The sequence below is a fragment of the Haliotis asinina genome, chromosome 3 (assembly GCF_037392515.1).
Source record: "Haliotis asinina isolate JCU_RB_2024 chromosome 3, JCU_Hal_asi_v2, whole genome shotgun sequence".
Taxonomy (NCBI): Eukaryota; Metazoa; Mollusca; class Gastropoda; order Lepetellida; family Haliotidae; genus Haliotis; species Haliotis asinina.
Window position 1 is genome coordinate 69,644,015 of NC_090282.1, and position 18,538 is coordinate 69,662,552.

The 18,538-nt window shown below is 40.3% G+C and overlaps 1 protein-coding gene across 1 annotated transcript; it reads left to right on the forward strand.

The window, feature by feature from the left end:
- Window positions 1-3,835: 3,835 nt before the first annotated feature.
- On the forward strand, window positions 3,836-15,961 carry LOC137277034 (organic anion transporter 3-like). The gene is made up of 10 exons (XM_067808695.1): window positions 3,836-3,986; window positions 4,365-4,549; window positions 5,066-5,296; window positions 8,321-8,523; window positions 9,053-9,331; window positions 9,971-10,105; window positions 12,884-12,969; window positions 13,414-13,531; window positions 15,461-15,533; window positions 15,806-15,961. Exons 1-10 carry the CDS (start codon window positions 3,836-3,838, stop codon window positions 15,959-15,961), a joined length of 1,617 nt encoding a protein of 538 aa, XP_067664796.1.
- Window positions 15,962-18,538: the final 2,577 nt, after the last annotated feature.

Genomic DNA, 18,538 nt, shown 5'->3' on the forward strand with positions numbered 1-18,538 from the left:
TTGACATTGTACATAATGCCAATTCCTCCATACAATCAGGGTTACTGCAAGCTGATACAGTAGACCGCGCCCGATATGACAGCTGAGCGTATGACATGTGAATGTCTTTTGTAAAACTCCACATTTCTGTACTGCCAAGCTTCGCTTGTCCACATAATCTGAAGCTCTCGGTTTTCGTATGTATACGAGGTTGTGCGACGTTGACAATGTCACGTTGGGTTTTTTCTCATGAACTGGCCATAATTCTGGCTTAATTTTATGTAGTAGTGTTGTTGTTCTTGGTCGCATATAATCCAACATAATCAGTTGGTGCTAAAACTATTTTTAACAAAACAAATCACAAGAAGAAACGTCCCCTAGTTCACCTCCCCTATCACTTCTGACAAATTTCCAAATTAAAAATTCATAAGAACCTTAATGTGCCACCCTAAAGCTCCCTACAGATTGTCCCATGCTTCCGCCAAATCAACCCTCTTTCGATCAAACACCAAATGATCTGGATAGCCCGTGTGCGAAATTCGCACTTTGTCGGAGAGCGCACGTTAAATCTACAAATCATCATTAACATCATAATCATCAACAGCTTGGCTTACTACTGTGCATTAGGACCCTGTCCGTTTCACAAAGGTGTCTTAAGTTTAAGATCTCTTAACTTTTCTGGTACTCTATCATAGGAGGTGTGAATGCTACGAGACAACTTACGAGATCTTAGGCTTACGAGACCTTTGTGAAACGGGGCCCAGATCTGTAGCTGTGAACACGACCTTCTAACCCAGATTTTGAGTGCTGAAGGAGCTGAAATCTACACCTGTTTTCTCATGTCACAATTTGTAAACGCATACAAGCAGGGGACGAAGTAGCGGACAACACATAACACATTGATCTTGCTGCTTTAAGCACAACATTGAGGTATGTATGTTTCTATGCCATTACTCCAGTCTCAGTCCTGGTATATGTACTTTTATATATGTTTTTCAAACGAAATCAATGATAAATGCATGCTGTGACCTGTGATATTATCTTGTTTACCCTCAATATTGCATTCGCTGTCAAGTGCTGTTATCAAGAGGGTCCCTTCTGAGAACCTTAATCTGATGAAGTACGTTTTTACACCTCTTTTACGTACATTCAGTTAACGTCAGGCAAACACTCACAATGTGATAATTTCAAGTCTTATTGACTGACAACCTCTGTATTCAGAATACAGTTAATCTGAATACAGGTCTTAATCCATAAAGCTTGTCCATATATTAGAGCGTAGTGATGATGATGTAGGAGCTACAAGGTGCCCCCAGCACGTGTCCTCAACACGTGGACAGGCAAATCAAGTGTTAACCTGAAAACCATGGAAACATATAACACAAGACCAAATAGGGAACTGTATATGGCAGAATGGGCATGGATGAGTATGGTTTTACGACTCTGTGGGCAATATTCCAGCAATATCACAGCGGGAATACCAGAAATGGGTTGCACATATTGCACCTATGTAGAGAATCGAATCCTTGTCTTTAGCGGAACAAGTGAAGTCAGTAGAAACGACAAGAGGCCGCTGAACACTTACCAGCACAAGGCTAGAGGAGCACCAAAGGAGGGCAGTCTGAAAATTTCTCCGATTGTATCTGGTCAACGCCCGGAAAACAGCCCCAGTCTATCTCTCATTCCGCCCTTTTCGTTATGACCATTAGTTAGAGAGTGATGGTAATTAAAGACATTGCCGAAAACTTTTCATCGCACCGTTATCGTGGTACAGTATATGTGATACGCAGTCTTTTGCCACTTCTTGACCCGTGAGGATCTGTGTTAGAATTGGTCTACAGTAACCCATAATGCATGCTTGTCGTAACAGGCGACTAACGGGATCGGGTGGTCAGGTTCGCTGACTAGGTTGACACACGTGAACGCGACCCAGTTGCTTACACCGATGCTCATGTTGTTGATATTCGGACGGTCTGATCCAGACTTGATTATTTACAGACCGCCGACATATTGGTGTAATACTGCTGATTGCAGCGGAAAACTAAACTCTCACTATCTCACATTTCGTGATTAGGGTTTGACGGGATAACAAGCTGTTTAGAGGAACTGTGATATAAAATGATTACATTTTTTAAATGTCCACGTTCGTCCATGTTGTAATTACCGTTGCTAAAATGAGTCTGCATAAGAAACTGTAATATGTCGATAACCCCATGTTTGAGAGGATCCCATCAAGCAATTACTGGAGAAATTATTTGTCATCATACAAACCTCACGAACAGTAACTGCCAATACATTGAATACACAATGCCATTTAGAATGTGGTCAAATGCAACATGTGTTATATTTCGATTAACACATTCTTAGTTAAGTACAGATACTAGTACTTCTGTTTGGTTGAGTCCCATCCGGGATTCGAACAAAAAAGTACTAGAATCTGTACCTTACTCTGAAAGTGTTTACCTAAATATACAATATATGCCAATACAATCACGTACAATACGTGTCCTTGTCTACACCAGAACCTCACCACACACAAACAAACACTCGACTGGGATTTAATCACTAATATCCGACAAGAGAACATGATTCTGTAAGAGACGGGTATCATCTGACATATTTATGCATAAACACGGTGGGGGCATAGCTGGGTCTCCTTGAATTGGGTTTTGTTATATTAACAAGCGCAACACCGAGATCCAATAACTCACACATTCGATGCCTTGAACCCATGTTAGAAGTACGACGCGAGTGACATTGTATGTATTCCTTGTGTTGTACTGTGACCTTGGCTAACACTAAAATAGCAACGCCCGTACACATGTTGCAAATGGTTGTTATTTTCAAAGTCGTGCAGAGGAACAGTATCGAAACGTTTGCACACTTCTGTACACGTATGTCGCAATATGACAGTATGTGTTGCAATTCATCATGAAGTGAGAACAGCTCTGAGCAAGTGCTCCGCCACACAGAGTCAACAAATTATTCCCACCCAGCATACTGTGCTACAGGTAACATAGCCAATATTGGGGTCCATATGACTTATCATTATGGGCATGAAATAATAGATATAAAATCGATATTATTTATTAATAATTGTCATCTATGAAATGACTCATAGCCATGAGGTGAATCATAGCTAGGTAAAGGGGAAACTCCTCCGCCAGCAAGATGGGGCAACATGTCCGGGGACGTTCTATGACAGTTTCAGCCAGAAAATACACATTGATGAAAACGAATCAGTGAGTGAGTTTAGTTTTACGCTGCAATCAGTATTTTTCAAGTTATAATTAGGCGGTCTGTAGGTAATCGCGCCTGGACAAGACAATCCAGTGATCAACATCATGAGCATCGATCTGCACAACAGGGAACCGATGGCACGTGTCAACCAAGTTAGCATGCGTGACCAACCGACCCCGTTAGTCGTCTCATACGACAAGAATGGGTTACAGAAAGAGAACGTCCGACAGCAGAGCGGAAGGTCGCGGGTTCCGGCCGCGTCATGGATAAAAACCTTAAAATATGGTACTTGCTGTTCCCTGCCTGGTGTTCGGCATTAACGGGTAAAACAAGGACTGGTCGGATCGGTGTCAGTATAATGTGTCTGAGGGGTACTCAACCTTTGCTGTGGCATGGTATCTCAGTGAGCTAGCACTGTAAAACCACGTTACGCCGGCACTTGTACAAGCAGTCACACACACACACCCATGCACGTCATCATATGAGCGAAATAACGTTAAAAACCACCTCACCTCACATCACCTCACATCACTTCACATCACCTCACATCACAGATATTTGTATAAACTGTTACACTGATGATATATAACCAATCCTTAATTTCAGAGTTGGGACCATGGCTGAGGTTAAAAAGGAACAACCACGCACTATTGACGGTATCCTGGAGCTTCTCGGCACTCTCGGACGCTATCAGCTGTTTCAGGCTGTCCTGCTGGCTGTTGGAAATGTGACAATTTGTTTCCATCTTCTCAACTTCGTGTTTATAGGTACGCCTGTGTGTTTTAACAGCTGCCATTCTATGATGCATTATCATTAATGTCAGCCAATACAATAAACCTCATTACTTGATCAATACAAAAATGACCATGGTAACCTAATATCAGACTTGCCACACAGTCTTATCACCTGTGTCGAAACAGTGAGGAACATTTTATTTTGTAATACCTAATTAGTCAGATGATATATAAATCATGCAGTTACGTGTTCCTTTTGAAACCTAATAATAGAATTGCTAGAGTTATTTACGGACAGAACGTTGCAGAACGCCGTCATATAAATGGATATTGCTGAGTGCAAATTAATCAATCAATCAATCAATCAATCAATCAATCAATCACTTTATGTCTCAATGCGTTGCTCAACAGCTCAGCCCGTGAAACAACAATGTGCTATGATACCACGTTATGGCAACGACACCGACACCGACACCGACACCGACTACGGCAAATGTGACGTGTCTGTACGGAACACCACCACCAATGTCACGTCAACACATACATGCAATGCCTGGTCCTATGATATGGAGCGAGACCATTCCATCGTGTCGGAGGTGATATTCAAACTTCATTAAACGTTACTATAAAGGGCATCTGTAAACTAATGTTTTGTACATTAATTCCTAAAGTAGCAAAAGGACTAATCTAAACCCTGAAGGTCCGGATTAGACTATTGACCTTCTGTAACTAGTATTTGGCTCAATCTAGTCATTTTGTTTTGGTTTTTATTGTGGTTTGTGCCCTTTTCAAACTAGGGTGCCCTTTTCCGTAGAAACTCCACCCTGTCCTTTTTGTGGTCTGGAGGAAACACTAGTAACCCATGCTTGTCGTAGGAGGCGACTAACGGGATCGGATGATCTGGCTTACCGACATGGTTAGCACATGTCATCGGTTTCTCTTTGCGCGGATCGATGCTCGTGCTGTTGACCACTGGATTGCCTGGTCAAGACACGATTATTTACAGACATATAACCTGAATATTGCTGAATGCGGCTTAAAACTAAGCTCACTCAATCACTAAGGAAAAGATTGATGAACATGTAGTATATGCCATTACGTTTGTTTTATAGTGGGATCTTGCGTGTGGGGATATCTTTTTCGCCCGCCTCCCGCAGTCTCTCTTCATTGTTGGACAAGGTGTTGGTGCAGCTACTGTATCGGTTTTGTCGGACAAATTCGGAAGGAAGCCTTTTCTTGTCGGGTCCCACGTGCTGACGGCCGCCGCTGGTATAGCTTTAGCGTTCGCTCCGACTATCGCAACCTTTTCTGTCCTGAGAATGCTGAACGGCATTTTTCAACAGGTAAACGTTTCATTATAGTCAATGCCCGTGTTACAGTTGTATTGACCATCAGTTACTATGGTATGTACGCTAACATCATGTTTTTGTACTAAGACGTGTTTGACGGAGGACTATCTTCTTTCATATAACCCCGAAGAATGCTTCTCACAACAAATTATACATGGCTTCTTTACCCGGAGACCCGTGAAGGAATCAGTCTAAGTAAACTTAACCTCAGTACTTTTCTTCACACTCCACTACTGGGTCTAATAAAACTTTATGGGTGGTCGCGTCAGGTAACCTGAGAGAGATTGACCAATCAGAACACAGCCTACCAAATCGCGAAAGTGGACATTCGCATATACCTTTTTTACTGAGCCCTGCCTGGTACTTGCTAGTTGTGACGGAGCACAGGAACAGACTGTAAGTCAGCAACTGTAACAAGCATTCTCATGATCAGCCTAAACACTGACAACCACAATGACACCGACTTGGAAACTGTTGTGAAAAGCTTCCTGAGAAAAAGGAAAAGATACTGTAGATTGACCAATCAGAACACAGCCTACCAAATCACAAAAAGTGGACATTCACATATACCTTTTGAACTTTTTATCTCGAAAAGGTTCGTACCCGTACGATTCCGAATGCTATTTAGCATATGCTGGCTTCAGGGTGATGCACACGGCGTATGTACAACCATGACAACGGAGAGTAAACAATCGCTGAAAATGGTGGCTTTGGCAATGTTAAAGGATGTCAAGGATGAAACCCCAAAGCGTATATACTGCAGGTCAAATAATCGTGTAATATGCGGGTGTTTGTTTGTGGTGAGATCTGTGTCAGTGACCGGAATATTTTGAGTGTCCCTCCGGTCCCTAAATAGTAGCCGTTGTCTGATTGGTTAAATCTGTTTAGCCGTCCGTCTGACTGGACGGTCATTGGTCGCTCAAAGGTTACCTGACGCGACCTTCTACTAGGTTTTGTTAGACTCAGTGGTGGAGTGTAGCGAAATACACTGAGACTATGTTTACTTAGACAGGGGTAGAATAGGCCTTCAGCAACCCACGATTCCTATAAAAGGCGACTATGCTTTTCGCAAGAGGTGACCTATAAACGGAATCGGATGGTCGTGCTCGCTGACTTGGTTGACACATGTCATCAGTTCCCAATGGCGCATGCTGTTGATCACTAGGACTGTCTGGTTCAGATTCGATTATTTACAGACCACCGCCATATAGCTGGAATATTGCTGAGTGCGGCGTGCAACTCAAGTCACTCACTCACTACACATATGAGGTTTTGTTTACTCACGAGTTTTACTTTATGTAAGACCTGTTTGCCGGTTTTATTTTTTGTAAGACCTATTTGCCGGTTTTACTTTTTGTAAGTAAGAGCTCTTCCCAGGTTTTCCATTTTCCTAGCTCTATATTTACATCAACATTCAAATTCAGATGACGGGTTAATGTGAGAAATCAATTGAAAAATATCATCAGTGATCAACTCAAATGTGCAAAGGGTTTCCGTAGGAAACGCACCCTCACGACCACAGTTAGGCATACAGGCACTAAATTGATTTTACTAGCGCTTCAGGTACTGTAATCACGTGGTCGTCTAATTAGCCATCATTGACGGTTTATGTGTTAGGATAAAACACTCCTCAGTTATGGTTTGGAAGTAAGACCTTGAACGCTATGCTTGGCCTTACGTCTCCCTATCCTCCTTTCTCGGGTCTAACTTTCCAACTATAACCTGGGAGTCATGCTTTATCCCACACATACTCTATGTGACGTATGCAGTTGCAGCCCTTGTTTGGCCTGTATGCTGTTTGAAATGTTATGGTGTACATATTTTATCAATTTTGTATACAAATACTATGTTTCATTTCAAGCATCATCTTACAAACATGACTGCATATTTTTTTTCATGACAAGGGATTATTATTTCTATGTCAAAATAGCGACAGATCTTTTCAATGTCGATTATCATTTAATTGTCGTGTCCTTTAAATAATGAGAATTGTTACTTTTATTTTGATACATGATTTGTAAATAGATCAATATTTTAAAATTTGTAGTTTAAATGAACAGCAGGGATTGCGAGTGGCCGTATGATCAAATGTTGTTGAAGTGTTGTAAAATTCTAGTCGTCCAGAGAGGGTTCGTAAGTCCGAAACCGTCATAGTATATTCAAACATACCACTATCTATTACCATAGATTATGTGTTCAGTCTATAGTCTGTCGTCATATTTTATGTTCTTCCATAGCTAAACTTTTACATTTACATACATTTACATTTACCCTTACATTTACATTTACATACATTTATATTTCCCTTATATTTACATTTACATACATTTACATTTCCCTTACATTTACATTCACATATATTTACATTTCCTTTACATTTACATACATTTACATTTACCCTTACATTTACATTTACATACGTTTATATGTACCCTTACATTTATTGTAAATTAATATCTGTGATATTGTAGTTGTTTTACTGCCCTTCATTGACCCCTTTTTAATATATTAGAAGCATTTATTGTGAATGTAAAACTTGTTTTAGTCACGATATGGCTGAAATACTGCCAACGTCACTGTAAATCGCAACTCACTCACACATTTTTACAAACATGTATACTCTGATACTCTAATCGATAGTGTAGCAATAACACATGATCATGTTATTATGGCTCTTGTCTGGTCTCATATACCACACATGACAGACGCACAGTAAAAAAGGAAACAATATTGAAAATTGCGTGCTGTTAATACTACACATGAATACTGCTGGAGTGACAAGTTGCTATTACAATTTGCATGGCATATATAAACTCTGTTCCACAGGACCCGTGAAGTTCCGGGGTAGAATAGGTCTTCAGCAACTATCCTTGTAAGAGGCGACTAACGGGAGATGGTGGTCACATGTCATCCGTTCCCGTTTGCGCAGACTCGATCATTTACAGACCGCCGCCACATAGCTTAATACATAGATAAAACTAATCTCATTCACTCACTCACTCATTCACTCTTTTCCAGGGTGTTGTTGTGTGTACCTATACGATGCTAATGGAGACCTTCCCCAAAAACAGACGCATTGAACTGTCCACATGCTACACCCTAACATGGAGTGTCAGCACAGTGATACTCACAGGGGTGGCCTACTTGTTGCGTGATATGGACTGGAGAACTCTACAACTCTGTTTCGTGTCGGTGTCCATCAGTGTCCTTCTACAAATCTTGTGAGTCAAGGTTGAGTCATGTCCGCATTTGACGCGTGGAATACGGTCCGGGAAATGAAATGTGCATTTTCGTAAAGCATTTTGTGACTTTGGAGTTCGTGAAACACTAACCTGACATATTGTATGTAGTCTCGTCACTATTTATAGAGCTGCGATTAAAATGGAATTGGGTCTGCGGTTACTAGACCCGTATTCCGTTATTACCACACGACATCGATAGTCCAGTAACTAACTGATGTGAAATCTATACACAAACGTATCCTGCTAGTGAATAGATATCATATCAAGTGTCGATCAGTGTTATATTAAGCTATATTACTCTACAATTCTAAAGCCCACCACTCTGTACGACTAACAGACAATGCAGCGGAACTAAAAAAAAATGTGACCCTGTTGGCGTCATGAGATTGATTTGATTATGAAGCCACTACCTCCTTCCATCTCCCAATATATAACACGCATTCATTCAATCATCCAAAGGTAATATTCGAGCAGTCTTAAACTTAATAACCCAATGTTATTTCTGCAGTTTCATGGGGGAGTCCTTGAGATGGCTGATCACGAACAACAAGGCCAAAAGAGCCATAGCGTTGTTCAAGAAAGCAGCCAAGATGAACCACGTTGATGTGACCGACGTTCAACTACCGGGTATCGACAATAAGGAAAAACCTGTTGAGCTGAGCACCACCAAGAGTAAATACGTTGAAGCTCCACCAGAGAAACACACGGGGGACGTGCAGTACAGCTGCCTTGACTTGGTGCGGACTAAGTTTATGTTAAAAATTAGCGCTGTTGTGTGGTTTTCCTGGTGAGTATAGACTCTGAATAATGGACATTACACGACAGGGAAGACTGTTCCAGTCAGATAAATGGTCCTCTTTGGTTAATACGTCTGGAGCATATTTGTCGGTAGCTATTCAGTCGTGCAGTAGAAGTGACATGTGAAGGAAACAAATATACTTCGTAGTTTTCCTTTGCGTTCTACGTTATATTTACAACCTTTGATGCGCTGCTTACTTACAAACTTTTATATAAAATGTATTTCGATGTCAACAAAATCGATATGCACAAACTCATAGCCATATTTTAAGGCCTGTTGACCACAGTGTCCACGTTCCATTGTCCTAACTAGCCTTGGTTTAAATGTTGAGTAAATGTTTAAAACTGTACTATTCGTTCCCAAAGTCGGTTTCAAGCAGTTAATCTTTAGCTAACCGTGTTCTCTTTTAAACTGTAGTTATAAAGAATAACGTCGGGGCATTGTTCTCTGTGCGTGCGTGTGTGTAGAAATGCGTATACCGTACTACGGTCATGAAAAAATAATATTCTTGGCCCCTCTAAATTCGTTATAACCTTGTTCGGTTACAATAAGTCAAACGGCTTTAAACATGAGAATAACCACAATGTCATAGTAAGCAGATGTCGTCACACTATAACAATGTTGCAGGTTAGTCGACAGCTTGACGTACTTCAGCCTCTATCTGACATCCTCATCTCTGAGTGACGACTTCTACCTGAACTTCTTTCTTAATTCTCTGGCTGAAGTACCTGCAGGTCCGCTCAACTTGTTTGTGGGAAGACGGTACGTTATCACTTGTTTATCATTACTGGACTAACGTCGATAATAAATTATAACCGTTTCTTATAAATCATAATAATAACTATGGCAAGGTAGTTTATTTAAGGTGGGTCGGTCAAGTTACGGGAGGAGGAGTTATTGAACATCTTGTGGAAGATCAGGCCTACACCTATCTTGGAATGAAAGTTCACGATAAGCTCCAGAATACCCAGAAGTTCAGAGCTAATGCCCGAAACAAGGTCAAAGTCACAAGTACTTGGCTGTGTCAGCCTTTTCCTATTCATCTGGAGTAGTTGACTGGACCAAGCAGGACATCCAGAATCTTGACCGCCAAGGATCATGTCTGATAGCAGAGTCCACCACCCTTGTTCGTCCCTCGTTTGATTAATGTGGACTCTCTTCGCGATAGAATTTTATTGTGTTCTTATCTATCGGATGATTCTCTGGTGATGCATGTCAAGACTCATGATGAAAGCAAGGAAATCCGTGAAAAGCGTGAAAAGGTTGTTAGACAGAATCTGAAGTTGGGGGTTGATTTTTATGGCGATGTACTGATGGGAAGAAATCGATGGGAATAAATCAAGGGAAGTCCTTCACCAAGTCTGCCAAGAGCCGGTCATATGTGGAGAAGCTCACTGAGAAACCCCTGCATCGTGTGCACATGCAATGTGTGGAACAGAACAATAGTCCAACCCACTATTTTGCCTGGATGACGTCTTAAAGTCTTTGGTCCGAAAAGTCAAACCGAGTGATTTCTTTTTGCTGCCCAAGACCGGTCACTTTCCAGTCGCAATCGCATAAATGTGCTTCAAAAAGTAAATGTTTGCATGCAGTGTCTATTGTGCAATGAATTTGCACAGACTAACACCTTGCCAGAGGATGCCCTACTTCACAAACAGCACATTTTAAACGGCATGATGGCATGGCTCGTTCTTTCTACTATCGTCTTCGCCATGAATATATCTTTGTCATTGTGGATTCTGCACATTCGCTGGCATTTCTCTTAAATGAGAACCCCCTGCCTCCTGAGTATGTTCAATGTTATGTTATTTTCGTTTATGAATATATATCAAACATTTGGAAACTTTAGGGTAACAATTGCAAGGACGTACTGCAGTCAGTTCTTATGAATGAATGAGTGACTTTTGACTTTTAGTAATATCAAGGCGGGGAACACCAGAAATGGGTTTGACACATTTTCCCCAAGTGAGGAATCGAACCCGGGTCCACTAAACAACCCACCGCACCTATCATGGATGGATGAAATATAGTAAAATAAAGAACATATACACAAGTAACAATTTAATTGAATATATATAAAATTAAATTGGGGTCATTTGTCAGGTCGTGGATCATCTTATAAGTGTTTACCAGTAATTTGCACGACGAATGGATGGGTTTGTGTGGGTTTTGCTACCGTCCGTTTTTCTATAGTCGAAAGAGAGGGATCCCATTTCGGATACATAGATGTATCATCAGAGGAAAAAGTATTCATTATAATTTAAAATTTTAAAAGTTTCTTTTTTGACTATATACATCAGAATAAAGAATAACATCTCATGCACGTGTATGGGGCTAATGCGTTGTGCACGTGCATATCATGCGTTGTGTTCAGGATTTGCATACTTGGGAACGACCCACAGAACGATCCACTTGAAACAAGAGGGAGACAGGTTGTCTGATAAATATGGAGAAGTTCATTTTCCCCGTGCGTTTCACACATGAATTGTTATAGCACACTCGATTTGGGAACAGGTACAATCCCAACGAATTGAATCAACACAATATACTGAGCAAATACGTTTAGGATCACCGATCCATTTCACGAAGCAAATGACATTTTCCTGGGTTTTTTTGGACAAAATTGTTGAATATCTAAAATGCTTGTCAATGCCCCAATCATCTATTTGTCTTCGTCTTAACTAAAGGTTAGCGTGGAATATCAGTATCTTATGCCTGAAAATGCTTATCATTCGAAGGAATATGCAGTGTTGATTTCATGTCACGGTTAGCATGTATTGCACGTGCATAATCGTCAAGCTACCTGTAGCAGCCAAGTGTACTCGCCCAATTCGTTGTACCGCCTCTCTTGTCACAAGTGCGTATAGTGCGCAGGATCATCTAATATGTGTGTAGCAGTACGTTAGTGCCAAATCAGGTTTTGCACGTGCAGTCGATCACGTGATCTTTGTCGTGAACGGTATGACCAATGTTGTGTACAGGAAGTCGACAGATTCTTGGGCGTATTCGTTTATGTGTATAAACCTCACGCCTGCATATTTAAGCATCACCTTTAAAGACTCACTGAAGCAGAAGTGGTGACTTAGTTTTCGAAAGGAAACTTAGCTTTCGACACATATCATAAAATGTTGATAATATATGTTAGATGTAAGGCGCAATATAATCGAGGACTGACGTGTAATAAATTGCCGTGTGTTTGCTTATAATGCTTTAACATTGATAGACACGTGAAGGTCAGGGTTAGAATTGGTCTTTACTAAACCATACTTGGCATAAGAGGCCACAAACGGAATTGGTTGGTAGACTCGCTGACTTGATAAATATGTGTTATCGCATCACAGGTGCGTTGACACATCATCGCTGGATTGTCATTTCCAGATTTTATCATTTACAGACCGCGGCCACATAGCTAGGCTGTTTGAGAGGTAAAGTTAAATTTACTCAGTTTAATACTGACCCAGGGCACATTAAAGCTTAATAGTAGTTTAGGTAAAGTGTTTCTGCATTTCAAGATTTAAACAAATCGAAAATATTTTGCAGGTTCGGAAGGAGACCCTTCTTCATATATTTACATGTTCTTGCCGGGGCATGTCTTCTTTTGGCGACAACCGTGCGATCATTAATGGGTGAGTTTGTCGATGAACCAGTGTACATGGGTGAGGTGCACATGTTCATTTTGGAGGTGTGGCCACAGAACTGCACCTAATCGCTAACAATTGTTCGCACAGTGACTACTGATTATCAGAGTAAAGGTCAGTTTGCTTGTGTTCTTCATGTCATCTGAAGAATCATATTTTGATTTGACCGCAATCATATGACACTTCATGAAACATGTTATCGTATCGCAAATGGGAAACATGTTATCGTATCGCAAATGGGAAACATGTTATCGTATCGCAAATGGCTAGATCGATGTCCATGCTGTTGGTGATTGGATTGTCTGGTCTTGTCTTGATTTGCAGACAGCCGCCATACAGCTGGAACATTCCTGAGTGCGGCGTAATATAAACTCACGCACTCATTCAGTTTTGTAAACTTCAGTAACGCATATGTATGTTGATGTCATTCAGTGGGACAAGCAGCAGCCATAACGGCAACAGCCTTCGCCTTCATTGGGAAAATTGGTAACAGTGCCTGTTTCAATGCCATGTTTGTGTATGCACCAGAGATCTATCCGACAAACCTCAGGTAATGTACACAGCAGGAAATGTATAGATTGATGATACTTAAGGCACCCTTATAACGTGCATTTGTAGTACCTGGATAAATAATCACTCTGTGTGATTCAAAGGACACATAAACATTCAACAACTTTCGGCATGTGAAAGTTGGTATTTTTATCTACAGCTTAATTGATTCCGTTTTTCTGTCTTTAAAATCATCCTTAATCATATATTCGGCAAAAAAGGAAATACAAATTCAAATGGTAGCCTATTAGGGGCGCTTTGGTATATTCTTTGAAAGTTGAAACCTTTTCTTCGTTCATTCTCTTTGAAACTATCGAAACTACATTTACAGCAATTGTTTTGCAGCATTCCAAACGCTATCGTGTTCATTTTGTTATAGAAAACTCCAGGCTATGATTTATACAGATGTCTTGGTCCGGCCTTATGAGTTATAGAGAATCTCACCCAAGTGTCTACTGATATCATATGTATCAACACAAGTTGATAAGTAACAAATATCCGAGGTTTGCCGTCATGAAGTTCATGACGTCATAGCATTGTCAAAGCATTGTGCGAAATCTTCTGCCAAAGCGATATCTCCCATCTCCTGTGGAACACAGTTTTGGATGATAAATACGTATCCCTATTCTTATCAAAGCGAGAGTAAACTGCTCTTGTATTATCTAAGTAGAGGCATTCGATCGTAATGGAGTGATTCTGACGTTGACGTTAATTACAGTAATGTTGCTTTATCCCTAAATACTGGTGTCTCACTGGCAAGTTACACATTCCATTTTTCAATAATCACTGTTAAACTTTGTAAAATAATAAAAAAATATCTAAATTTGGAATAATGACATTCATATACTCTTTACAAAAGTAGAGAATCTTCATTTTTTGTTTTTTTTTACGAATAGAAATATTTGATAGATTTATCGGAGTCAAACAATGTTGATATGATATTATTGAATGTTTTGAGAGTGCATCACCATTTGCACTTCCTTACAATCATACTTATTTGGAATGTAGTCACTTTTGAAAGATGATTGGTTTAGGGCATGTAACTTGTACACGATTTTCATTTTAAAACACACGACTAGAAACAAACACTAGCAAATGTGTGATGCAAGATGAGTGTCAAAATTAATGTTCTCAGTGATTTCACGACCTCCTTGAAAAAACGTCAGAATAAAGAATAACACCTCATGCACGGGGCTACTGCGTTGTGCACGTGCATACCATGCGTTGTGTTTAGGATTGGTAATATAGGGAAATGGTGGTGCGTTCATAAGATGTCTCTCCTTGAAACTTGTGTTAACGTTTACACTTCCTATCCAAATTAAAAGTTCATTATCCCCTTTTTGAGGAGTATATATACAGACATTTCTGTCGTACATGTATTTGCCAAAGTTGATTTGTGTAGTAAGATAAACATAATCAAACAATTACTGCTTGACAAGCATTAGATGAGCCACGACCTGACAAATGACCCAATTAGCACATATGGGAAACGCCCTCCAGAACATTCCATTTGAAACAAGAGGGAAACAGGTTGTCGTTTAAATATTGGAAAGTTCAATTTCTTCGTGTTTTGATTGTTATGTCATACTACAGGACACGTGTTAGATAGAAGCGGCATTGATCTTACGCCACTGTCAGCGTGTATTGATTAATCCGCGATCTACCTTATGTACCTGTAGCAACCAAATTTATTCGTCTACATTCCCTGCCCCGCTCACTTGTCACAAACGCGATTACTGCATAGGTGCATCTAATACGTGTCAAGCAGTGCAATTTCCTGCATGGCTTTTACACTTTGCTTTACGACACATCGCTAAGTTTCTTTGGCGTCATGATTCACGCTGACAGGCACCCTGGAATGACAACAGTTGCAGCTAAGCCCGACGAACATGTCCTGCATCATAAATAATGCCACGAATTTCTTTGGCAGGTCAGCTGGTATGGGATCTGGTTCCACAGCGGCCAGGGTTGGAGGGATGATCGCACCTTTCATATCCATTCTTGTGAGTTGGTCAAAATTACATAAACAACGTAACCTAGGTTTCGTTTCTTACAGTATACACTCCTGTATATATGGAAATTCAATTATGCAAATCCTGGGCCTAGAATTTCTCTTATCGCTAAGATATTCGTAAGTCAATGTTAATGTATGGAACTTACGACTATCATGGCGCTAAGAGAGCTTCGTAAATCTAGGCCTAGGTACTAGAATAGTGATAGATCGTCGTTTTAAACCTGACAAACATGTGATGAAACCCACTGCACTTTGTTGCAGGCTGACATCGCACCCTGGGCACCTGGAACCATTTTCGGGGTAGCGTGTTTGGTAACAGCTGGGCTCAACTATTTTCTTCCTGAAGCAGAAGGACGAGAACTGCCCCAGACAATAGAGGACGTCAAGGCATGGGGGAAGGCGCCAGCAAGAGGATAACACTTGCTCATCACTACTTGGAAGAAATGGTACATCTCAGAACAACGATAAGATCCCAAATATATATCCAGATGCAAACTTTTAGAAGCTTTTCTTCCAAGGACCATCAAATCATGAACACTCTTCAACGTTAGATGCGAGGCAATAGGAATACTGCATAATTTGAAGTTTCGACGATGTAACGCGGTTAATATTTTTCGTGAAAAGATACCGACAAAGAGAAATCTATATCTTTATGTGTCAGTGTGAGAGGGTTAGGTCCTCGAAGCCGATGGGGTACGATCCTTCCGCAGGGACTCGTCAATCTGACACATGACAGCTGAGCACTGTTGACAGTTACTAAAGGGGTCTTAACTGATCAAACTGTGATGCACGAAGTACTTATCGGTAACATGTAATATGTAAACTGACAAACAGTGTCACGTAAAACTAATTATTCACAAAGATGAACAATTCAGACTAACACACATACACATAGCCTCAAAACAAACAAACAAACAAACAAACAAACAAACAAACCGAAAACCTGATTTCGATATGAACAATCATAATTGTTAGATATGACACAAACAAAACAATATCAAATAGGTATAATACATGCGCAGAAGTTACTTACAACCAATGCAGAATCCCCAAAACCAGCCACCCCACCCAACCATCCATGTTCTGTCCTGAAAGTTTATGAAGTGACCATAGAAACGCTCGTTAAGTAAGACGAGTCAACATAATGTGTGCATCCCCTCCGTCTCAAAAAGCTGTATTGACCCTTTGCAGATGCGTTGTTCTATATTTTTATGTCGAGTTGTCGACAGTCCAATAAAGGCATACTCCATCGTCTGTCCTTAGTGTGCATGGATTTTGTTTCTAACTTCACATTGGTGACAAATGTGACTGGAGCTAATGCAAGAATAGTAACTCGTTTGGGTCCTTACAGTAAAGTAAATAACACCTACCAACTTTTTTTCAGATCAGAAGACATTTCTGAATGTAACGGTCGGAGAATTTGAACTAAATGTGTTTGCATACTGATGTGTTTATGGATTTATTCTGTGTTTATCAAATTAATGGAAATATGGATTCCGAGAACAGATACATGTACGTTTATCCCGCCCAAGAGGTGACGTCCGTCAATGGTATCCCCAAAAAAGCAATATAGATGCTCATATGAACAACCTGGTATTAAGAGGTGAAACAATGGGATCACGTTGGACATTTCTATTCTCAAATATGGAAACATCCTCCATATGTCTGTGTACCTTAAACATTTGTTTGACTGTTTTAGAGAATGAGTGAGCATGGTTTTATGCCGCTTTCAGCAATAGTTCAGCAATATGACGGTGTGAGACCTCCCAGAAATGGGTTGAACACATTGTACCACTGAGTTGACTGGAATATCCTCTATCTTGTACGTTTCGGCTGTACCCTTTATAGAAATTGTTTGTCAACAAAACATGACATTAGGTCTCTAATAAACAATACTATTGTAAGTATAGCTACTGGAACCGCAAGTTAAGATATAAGGCATCTCTGGTTGCTTTGGATCGTAACTGATCTCACACAAGCGATATCTCCTGAGGAACAAAGATTTGGATGATAAATACTTTCCTAATTCTTATCAAAGAGAGAGTACACTACTCTTGCATTATCTACGTAGCGTCATTCAACTGTACTCGAATGGTGTCTGACGATGACGTTACGTACAGTAATGTTGCTTTATCCCTAAATACTGGTCTCTCATTGGCAAGTTACACATTCCATTTTTCAATAATCACTGTTCAATTTTGTAAAATAATAAAATGAATCTACATAATTATAATAACGCTAAAGGGACATGATAATTCAGGGGACAGGCTTTATTTCGATGGAAACAGAACCCACCTAAACATTACAGCCGAAGGAGAGACCAGCAGGGCTTTGCCGGTACCAATTACTCCTGCCCAGAACAGTCCAGAAAAGGAAGATGGTGTTGTAACTTTAACGAGCATTGGCAACTGAGTAGTAGCGATTACGCTAAGTAAGGACCCGATTTCGATTTTCGATTCCTCTCGCTCATACTATGAGTAACGTGCATTCCTGGTTAAATATGTCTTCATTTGTAGATATCCAGAATAAAATGATATAACTGCAAAATATTTCCTTGGAGGTCCTACAATCACCCTTACATTACATATAGCATTTCAGCAACTACTTTCCAGTACTTCGTCACAATTTGCCTATTGAAAAGAGAAAATGGAAAAGAATAATCAGTATGTGATGGGATCTGAAACAATATGATGTAGTGATGACAAACGGGATGAATTCTATTTATGTTCCTATTTTAACAAGATAAATGAAAACTTACCAAATTTACATTTATTAAGGCATGTACAGAGCAGTCTGAAATGAAGACCAGTGTAAATTCAGCAGTCCTACTATTGAAGTGGCACAAAAAGCCGGCTATCTCCATATCAGCCATCCTTCAATATATGATCACAGGACAACTGCAGGTCTTGAGGCAACAAATGCGTTACATCCAGCTCACTTCCGGAAGTGAGCAAGAACGTTCGTCTGGACAGATCAGTTAATTGTATTGCTGCG